General features: G+C 50.0%; 1 protein-coding gene across 5 annotated transcripts; it reads left to right on the plus strand.

Annotated features, from left to right (window-relative positions):
• The first annotated feature begins 1,368 nt into the window (after nt 1–1,368).
• Nucleotides 1,369–8,792, plus strand: IFT22 (intraflagellar transport 22). 5 transcript variants are annotated; one of them, XM_025380942.1, is made up of 6 exons: nt 1,384–1,510; nt 1,682–1,754; nt 3,789–3,865; nt 5,232–5,321; nt 6,934–7,136; nt 8,172–8,792. In XM_025380942.1, the coding sequence occupies exons 5-6, from the start codon at nt 6,959–6,961 to the stop codon at nt 8,318–8,320; spliced, it is 327 nt and encodes a 108-aa protein (XP_025236727.1). In that variant the 5' UTR covers nt 1,384–1,510; nt 1,682–1,754; nt 3,789–3,865; nt 5,232–5,321; nt 6,934–6,958; the 3' UTR covers nt 8,321–8,792. The 5 variants fall into 5 exon arrangements, with proteins under 5 accessions (XP_025236725.1, XP_025236726.1, XP_025236729.1 ...); XM_025380940.1 differs by lacking the exon at nt 1,682–1,754 and having other exon boundaries at nt 1,369–1,510; XM_025380941.1 differs by lacking the exons at nt 1,682–1,754; nt 5,232–5,321 and having other exon boundaries at nt 1,369–1,510.
• Nucleotides 8,793–9,443: the final 651 nt, after the last annotated feature.

Genomic DNA, 9,443 nt, shown 5'->3' on the forward strand with positions numbered 1-9,443 from the left:
GAACTCCGGACCTCAAGCGATCCACCAGCCTCGGCCTCCCAAAGTGCTGGGATTACAGGCCTGGGCCACGGAGGTTGGCCAAGCAGTTCTTTTCAATACAAAGACTATGTAACTATGTTACCGAAGGTTAAAGATTTGATAGTGGGTTGACGAGGAATTTTTGTCTTGTCAGCCCTTTGTGGGCCAGAATATTTTGCACCGGCACTCTCAGCATAGAGACATTTAATATCATGGCCTTATCCGAAATTCTGACTTGACTCTGTATTTTCAGACTGACCTGACTGAATTTAGCAGCAATGTTTCTAGACACCTGCACTGACTAAAGGATTCCAGCCATCATCTCTTTGGTTTCACCTAGGTCAGACGAATGATAGTGAATGGTGAATCCTTTTACAGAAACCAGACTTTCACCTGAGCTTTTTTAAGCTGGGTCACAGCTATGATAAATGGGCTCCCAAATGGACAGCCACAGTGATATCATGCCACAGTGATAAAGGAGTCAAGGCCTAGTTCCAAGGCCAGCTTGGCACTTGTATGGCCTGTCTGAACTCTCGAGATTATTGGGAGAAACAATCTGGAAACGGCCATTCCGCCCCCTCCTGGAGTCTTGCTTTCCGCGTCTCTACCGAGACTGATGGAACGGGCCTGCAGTCCCAGAATTTTGGGGAGGTGAAGGTGGGAGGATCGTTTCAACCCAGGAGTTCGAAAACACCCTGGGCAACATAGCAAAACCCGGTCTTACAAATACAAAAATTTTAAAAATTAGTCGGACGTGATGGCGTGTGCCTGTAGCGCCAGCTACTCGGGAGGCTGAGGCAGAAGGATCGTTTGGGCCCAGAAGTTGGAGGTTACAGTGAGCCGAGATCGCGCCACCGCCCTCCAGCCTGAGCGACAGAGTGAAACCCTGTCTCTAAAAGAAATAGAGGGCCGGGCGCGGTGGCTCAAGCCTGTAATCCCAGCACTTTGGGAGGCCGAGACGGGCGGATCACGAGGTCAGGAGATCGAGACCATCCTGGCTAACATGGTGAAACCCCGTCTCTACTAAAAATACAAAAAAACTAGCCGGGCGAGGTGGCGGGCGCCTGTAGTCCCAGCTACTCGGGAGGCTGAGGCAGGAGAATGGCATAAACCTGGGAGACAGAGCTTGCAGTGAGCTGAGATCCGGCCACTGTACTCCAGCCTGGGTGACAGCGCGAGACTCCGTCTCAAAAAAAAAAAAAAAAAAAAAAAAAAAGTAATAGAGGCCAACCCTGCAGAACCGCGTCTGCAGCCCGGGCTTTGTGACTTCTCTCCAACCCCCACCCAGTCACAGACGCGCCCACTTTCCGCCCTGCGCGCCGGAAGTGGCCGAGTCCCGTCGGCCCCTGCGGGCCGCTCGCCGTCGCCATGGAAACGAAAGCGGCCAGGGAGCTCTCCGCCCTAACGCGCCGGCTACGGTGGGCTCCGGCCTGCTACGCCGCGGCGGACGACGATGCTGAAGGCCAAGATCCTCTTCGTGGGGCCTCGCGAGGTGAGTCCCGGCCCGGCGCGGCAGAGGGAGCGGGGAGCAGGCCTCGGGGCCTGAGCGAGCGCAGGTCCCCACCCGTCTGGTCTGTGGCTTGCTCCAGGAGGCGGGAACCCGGGCCCACCGCGCCCATCCCGGCTGGCGCCCCTGCCCTTTCCGCGAGCTCCGTGCTTTCAGACCTTGATTCCAACCACTGCCCGGAGGAGGTAGTGGAGGCGAGCCCGGTGTTAATGAGCCCCGAAGGCCCAAGGTACTGAGTGGCGTCACTGGAACCGCAGCCTACATTTCGTGACTCTTTCTCTTGCCTCCGGGATCCACCTGATGAATACGTCTGTGGGTCTGGACTTTTGTTTGAGACAGGTTCTCGCCCTGTCGTCCAGGCTGGAGGGCAGTGGTGTGATCATAGCTCACTGCAACCTCGACTTCCCTGGGCTCAAGTAGTCCTCCTGCCTCAGCCTCCTGAGTACCTGGGACTACAGGGGTGCACCACCACGCCCGACTAGTCTCGCCCTGTCACCCAGGCTGGAGTGCAGTGGCATGATCTTGGCTCACTGCAAACTCCGCCTCCCGGTTTCAAGCGATTCTCCTGCCTCAGCCTCCTGAGTAGCTGAGATTACAGGCCCACACCATCACCCCTGGCTAAGTTTTGTATTTTTTGTAGAGATGGGTTTTCACCTTGTTGGCCAGGCTGGTCTCTAACACCTGACCTCAAGTGATCCGCCCGCCTCGGCCTCCCAAAGTGCTGGGATTAAAGGGATGAGCCACCACGCCTGGCCTTAATTTGTTAATTATTTGTAGAGACAAGATCTTGCTATGTTGCTTAGCACCTAGGCTGGTCTCCAACTCGGGCTCAAAAGGCCTCCTGCCTCAGCCTCTCAAAGTTCTGGGATTACAGGTGTGAGTCACTGCTCAAGGCCTGAGCGTTTTACTATATGATCCTGGAACCACTGGCTATTAATGTGTTTGTTGGGGGTGTGGTAGTGGGGATCACATCTACATGTAAACTTCACATCATCCACAGAAATAAAGCTCAGATGAACTAAAGCTAAATGCGTTAAAAAACAAAACAAAACAAAAACAAAAACAAAAAACTGGCCAGGCACGGTGGCTCACGCCTGTAATCCCAGCACTTTGGGAGGCCAAAGCAGGTGGATCACCTGAGGTCAGGAGTTCGAGACCAGCCTGACTAACATGGTGAAACCCCATCTGTACTAAAAATACAAAAATTAGCTGGGCATGGTGGCGCATGCCTGTAATCCCAGCTACTCGGGAGTCGGAGGCAGGAGAATCACTTGAATCCAGAGGCGGGGTTGCAGTAAGCCAAGATGGCGCCATTGCACTCCAGCCTGGGCAACAAGAGCGAAACTACATCTAAAAAAATAAATAAAACTGATAGAAGTCTTAGGCCAGGCGCAGTGGCTAACACCTGCCAGCACTTTGGGAGGCTGAGGTGGGGAGATCACTTGAGCCCAGGCATGTGAGACCAGCCTGGGCAACATAGGGAAACCCCATCTCTACAAACAATACAAAAATTAGCTGGGCATGGTGGTGCACATCTGTAGTCCCAGCTACTCAGGAGGCTGAGGCGAGAGGATCACTGGAGCCCTACAGATCAAGGCTGCAGTGAGCTGTGATCATGTTGCTGCACTCCAGCCTGGGCAACAGAGCAATACCTTGTCTCAAAAAAAAAAAAAAAAAAAAAAAAGCAATGTGTATTACTCATATAATCCAGATGGACAAACTGCTCCATGTGAGATTATAAGACAGCTGGCCATGAGTCCCCAGGCTGACTTTGATCCTCTCTGTGACCTAAAAGAACTCCTTGGCCAGGCGCAGTTTCTCATCCCTGTAAACCCAGCACTCTGGGAGGCCCAGGCGGGTGGATCACCTGAGATCAGGAGTTCGAGACCAGCCCAACTAATAAATACAAAAGTTAGCCGGGTGTGGTGGTGGGCGCCTGTAATCCCAAATACTTGGGAGGCTGAGGCAGGAGAATCATTTGAACCCAGGGGTTTCAGTGAGCCCAGATCACAGCCTGGGCAACAAGAGTGAAACTCTGTCTCAAAAAAAAAAAAAGAACTTAATCCCATGCTCCCTGGGCCCCAGACCAGGCTGTGCCCACTGCACTAGAGCAGGACAGTGCGGTCATAACCACCCCAGTGATCTCAGGGTGCTGATGACCTATACTGCACCGCACCAGCTTCCAGGCCACCTCTTGGGGTGATTTTTTCGGTTTCCTTTTCTGCCTTTCAACAAAGACCTTTATTTGCACTCATTTTCACAGAGTGGAAAAACTGTTTTGGCCAACTTTCTGACAGAATCTTCTGACATCACTGAATACAGCCCAACCCAAGGAGTGAGGTGAGCCCTGACAAATCTGTGTCCACAACAGTGCCCAACTGGCTGGGCAGGGAGGCTCATGCCTCTAATCCCAGCGCTCTCGGAGGTCAAAGTGGGAGGATCGCCTAAGCCCTGGGCAATATAGGGAGACCCCATCTCAACTAAAAATAAAACATTAGGCTGGGCGCGGTGGCTCAAGCCTGTAATCCCAGCACTTTGGCAGGCCGAGACAGGCGGATCACGAGGTCAGGAGATCGAGACCATCCTGGTTAACATGGTGAAACCCTGTCTCTACTAAAAAAATACAAAAAAACTAGCCGGGCGAGATGGTGGACTCCTGTAGTCCCAGCTACTCGGGAGGCTGAGGCAGAAGAATGGCGTGAACCCGGGAGGCGGAGCTTGCAGTGAGCTGAGATCCGGCCACTGCACTCCAGCCTGGGTGACAGAGCGAGACTCCGTCTCAAAAAAAAATAAATAAATAAATAAACAAAAACATTAGCCAGGTAAGTTGGCATGTGTCTGTAGTCTCAGCTACACAGTAGGCTGAAGCAGCAGAATTGCTTGAGGCCAGGAGTTGGAGGCTGCAGTGAGCTATGATCGTACCACTGCACTCCAGCCTGGGTGACAGAGTGAGACCCTGTCTCAAAAAAAAATTTTAATAATAAAACAATTTAAAAAGACTGCCCAGCCATCACCCACCTCCTACTTTTGTTGCTCTTGGCATTCCAAAAGTGTAATGTAGCTTCATTATTGGTGCTACTGCTGCTCTTCTTCTTCGTCCTGTCTCCCAGGCTGGAGTGCAGTGGCACAATCTCGGCTCACTGCAACCTCCACCTCCCAGGTTCAAGCGATTCTCCTGCCTCAGCGTCCCCAATAGCTGGGATTACAGGTGCCCACCATCATGCCCGGCTAATTCTTTTTTTTTTTTTTTTTTTTTGAGACGGAGTCTCGCGCTGTGTCACCCAGGCTGGAGTGCAGTGGCGCGATCTCGGCTCACTGCAAGCTCCGCCTCCCAGGTTCAGGCCATTCTCCTGCCTCAGCCTCCGAGTAGCTGGGACTACAGGCGCCCGCCACCACGCCCGGCTAGTTTTTTTGTATTTTTAGTAGAGACGGGGTTTCACCATGTTAGCCAGGATGGTCTCGATCTCCTGACCTCGTGATCCGCCCGCCTCGGCCTCCCAAAGTGCTGGGATTACAGGCTTGAGCCACCGCGCCCGGCCGACCGGCTAATTCTTTTATTTTTAGCATAGCGAGGGTTTCACCATGTTGTCCAGGCTGGTCTCGAACTCCTAACCTCAAGTGATCTGCCTGCCTCGGCCTCTCAGAGTGCTGAGATTACAGGCATGAGCCACCACACCCAGCCTACTGCTCTTCTTTTTCCTTTTAGGATCCTGGAATTTGAGAACCCACACGTTACCAGCAACAACAAAGGCACAGGCTGTGAATTCGAGCTATGGGACTGTGGTGGCGATGCTAAGTATGTTTCCTTTAAAGAAAGTCACTTCATCAAATGGTTTAAAAATCAGCTGCCCAGGCCAGGGGTGGTGGCTCACACCTGTAACTCCAGCACTTTGGGAGGCCAAGGGGGGTGGATCATCTGAGGAGAAGAGTTCAAGAGCAGCCTGGCCAACATGGTGAAACTGCATCTCTACTAAAAATACGAAAAATTAGCCTGGTGTGGTGGCGGCCACATGTAATCCCAGCTACTTGGGAGGCTGAGGCAGGAGAACTGCTTGAACCTGGAGGCGGAGGTTGCAGTGAGTGGAGATCGCACCATTGTACTCCAGCCTGGGTGACAGAGCTGGACTCTGTCTCAAAAAACAAAACCAAACAAAAAAAATCAGCTGCCCATCAGGCACCATGAAGTTGGGCCTAGCATGTTTCCTGGCACATATGAGGAGCTTGATAAATTATTTGCTGACATGCATTGCTTTATACACTTCAGTGATTAGGTTATGATGCAGTTAGAAGTCATCAACCTTGGCCAGGCGCAGTGGCTGACGCCTGTAATCCCAGTACATTGGGAGGCCGAGGCAGGCAGATCACCTAAGGTCAGGAGTTCAAGACCAGCCTGCCCAACATGATGAAACCTCATCTTTTAAAAAAAAAAAATAGGGGCCAGGCACCGTGGCTTACGCCTGTAATCCACTGCTTTGGGAGGCCGAGGCAGGCAGATCACCAGAGCTCAGGAGTTTGAGACCAGCCCGGCCAACATAGCAAAACCCCGTCTCTACTAAAAATACAAAACTTAGCCCAGTATGGTGGTGTACACCAATAATCCCAGCCACATCAGGAGACTGAGGCAGGAGAATCACTTGAACCTGGGAGGTAGACGTTGCTACTGCACTCCAGCTTGGGCGACAGAGCCAGACTCTTATCTCAAAAAATAATAACAATTTTTTAAAAATGAAGAAATCATCAACCTTTAAAAAAACTAAAATTGGCCTGATGTGGTGCACACCTGTAGTCCTAGCTACTCAGGAGGCTGAGGCGGAAGGATCGCTCGGGCCCACGTTGGAGGCTGCAGTGAGCTATGATCCCACAACTGCACAATTTTAAAAGACTGCCCAGCCATCACCCACCTCCTACTTTTGTTGCTGTTGGCAACAAAAAGTAGAGCAAGACCCTGTCTCTTTAAAAAGAAAAAAAAAAAAAAAAAAAGTCATCAACCAACTGTTTCTTTTTTGTTGTCGTTGTTGTTGTTTTGAGATGGAGTCTCGCTGTGTCACCCAGGCTGGAGTGCAGTAGTGCAAACTCAGCTTGCTGCAAGCTCCGCCTCCCGGGTTCATGCCATTCTCCTGCCTCAGCCTCCCGAGTAGCTGGGACTACAAGAGCCCACCACCACGCTCGGCTAACTTTTTTGTATTTTTAGTAGGGATGGAGTTTCACCGTGTTAGCCAGGATGGTCTTGATCTCCTGACATCGTGACCCACCCGCCTCAGCCTCCCAAAGTGCTGGGCTTACAGGAGTGAGCCACCACGCCCAGGCTGTTATAGACCAACTTTTAATACTAAGATATTCTTTTTAAAGTCCACAGTTAGAAACCAGAATGACCTGACTTTCCCTCTTGTTCCTTTTCTTCCTCCCAGGTTTGAGTCCTGCTGGCCAGCCCTGATGAAGGATGCTCATGGAGTGGTGATCGTCTTCAATGCTGACATCCCAAGCCACCGGAAGGAAATGGAGATGTGGTATTCCTGCTTTGTCCAACAGCAGTCCTTACAGGACACACAGTGTATGCTAATTGCACACCACAAACCAGGCTCTGGAGATGATAAAGGAAGCCTGTCTTTGTGTAAGGAAACTGGAATTTCTCTTCCTCTTTTGTCTTGAATGTTTTGGACACCTACATATTGCCCCACGTCCTACAAACCAGCAGCTCTGTCCAGTTACTGAGCACCTTCTGTACCCTAGGCAATTGTTGCCCGCTCCATGTGAGTCCACCCTGTCTCTACTAAAAATACAAAAATTAGCCAGGCATGATGACAGGCGCCGGTAGTCCCAGCTACTCAGGGGCTAAGGCAGGAGAATTCCTTGAGCCCAGGAGGCAGAGGTTGCAGTGATCTCACCGCTGCACTCCAGCTTGGGTGACAGGATGAGACACCATCTCAAAAAATAAATAAATAAATGAAAGACCAGGCGCAGTGGCTCATGCCTATAATCCCAACACTTTGGGAGGCCGAGGTGGGCGGATCTCTTGAGGTCAGGAGTTCTAGACCAGCCTGGCCAACATGGTGAAACCCCATCTCTACTAAAAATACAAAAATTAGCTGGGGGTGGTGGTGCACGCCTGTAATCCCAGCTACTCAGGAGACTGAGGCAGGAGAATCACTTGTACCTGGGAGGTGGAGGTTGCAGTGAGCTGATGCACTCCACTCCACCCTGGACAACAAGAGTGAAACTCTGTCTCAAAAAAAAAAAACCAAACCAGAATACAGAGTGGGAAAATCCTGCTTGTCGCTATTCTTGGGTATGACTGGGGTGGCACTCTTTCTGAAAGAACTTTTCTGGAGAAAAACCTCCAATTCACATAACACACATCCCAAGGGTGACACAGTAATCCTGAAAAAGAAGTCAGAAAATACTCAGAAACAAAATGAGAATAATAGAGAACCTATAAGAACAGAAGACCTGGAAAGTGGTTTGTAAGGTTTTCATCCTGTTGCCAGGTGGCAGTATAGCAAACCCTTTCTCTGTTCTCTGGTGTCAAGGAAGACAACTTGATTTGTGAACTTCAGAAAGTTAAATTTCTTCTAGAAGTTTCACTGGGAGCTAGAAAGGGCCCCTCATTGAAACTCCTTGACTAATTAACCTTATCTTCATTTTCAAGCGCCACCCTTGAACAAGCTGAAGCTGGTGCACTCGAACCTGGAAGATGACCCTGAGGAGATCCGGATGGAATTCATAAAGTATTTAAAAAGCATCATCAACTCCATGTCTGAGAGCAGAGACAGGGAGGAGATGTCAATTATGACCTAGCCAGCCTTCACCTGGGACTGCCACCTCCCCAGTGAAATCAGCATGTTTCTTGGTGCAGATCTGAAATCACATCCAGCTCCTGATGTTTTCTTCTCCCTGTGACTGCAGAGGAAGTGTTCCTACCTGCAGGAAGGCACCTGTCACGCAGGGCATTCACTCAGACCATCTATGCTCTGTCCTGAGTTCAGTTTAGAAAATCCTATCATCGAATTCAGATTTCCTGGCCCCAGAACTTCCCAAAGACCTATAAAATGGAGGGATTTACCACCTTCACATATGTCCAGTTATATAGTTTGTGGAATTGTAACCGTTGCAGCCCAATGATACAACAGTAGTTTAATCATGTGTATTGGCTTGAATGTAATTTTCATTCCTTGATTTACCCAACAAACACCGATGGGTTGAGCACCTGCTGTGTGTGCACCACTGTCCTAGCTGCTGACTGCAGACAGCATGCATGAAAAAGACACAAATCCCCACCCTCGCGGAACTCATTCCATTTTCCTAAATATTAGGTTGGTGCAAAACTAATCGCGGTTTTTGCCATTTTTAATTTTTAATGGCAAAAGCCACAATTACTTTTGCACCAACCTAATAGTAAGGCCAATTCAGAAACTTGAGTGCAATGTCTTGGATATGCAAAAAAGAAAATCAAAATGCATTCTTCATTCTCTGTAAGAGTTCTAGGTGGGGCTCAGTGGCTCACACTTGTAATCTCAGCACTTTGGGAGGCCAAGGCAGGCGGATCACTTGAAGCCAGGAGTTCAAGACCAGCGTGGCCAACATGGCAAAACCCTATCTCTACTAAAAATATAAAAATTCACAGGGTGTGTTGGCACATGCCTGTAATACTAACTACTCGGGTGGCTGAGGCATAAGAATTGCTTGAGTCTGGGAGGCAGAGGTTGCACTGAGCTAAGATCGCACCACTATACTCCAGCCTGGGTGACAGACACCATGTCTCAAATAGATGAAATTACATTAAATGTTTAAAAAGAGGTCTAAATAAGTTTCATATGCTGCCCTCCCTCAGATAATGTGGGAACCTGGGGTACTTAACATGCCAAATGAAGGTATACTTGATTCGTTATTCATAGATTTTGTATTTGAGAATTTGCTTACT

This window comes from Theropithecus gelada, chromosome 3, assembly GCF_003255815.1.
Source record: "Theropithecus gelada isolate Dixy chromosome 3, Tgel_1.0, whole genome shotgun sequence".
Taxonomy (NCBI): domain Eukaryota; kingdom Metazoa; phylum Chordata; class Mammalia; order Primates; family Cercopithecidae; genus Theropithecus; species Theropithecus gelada.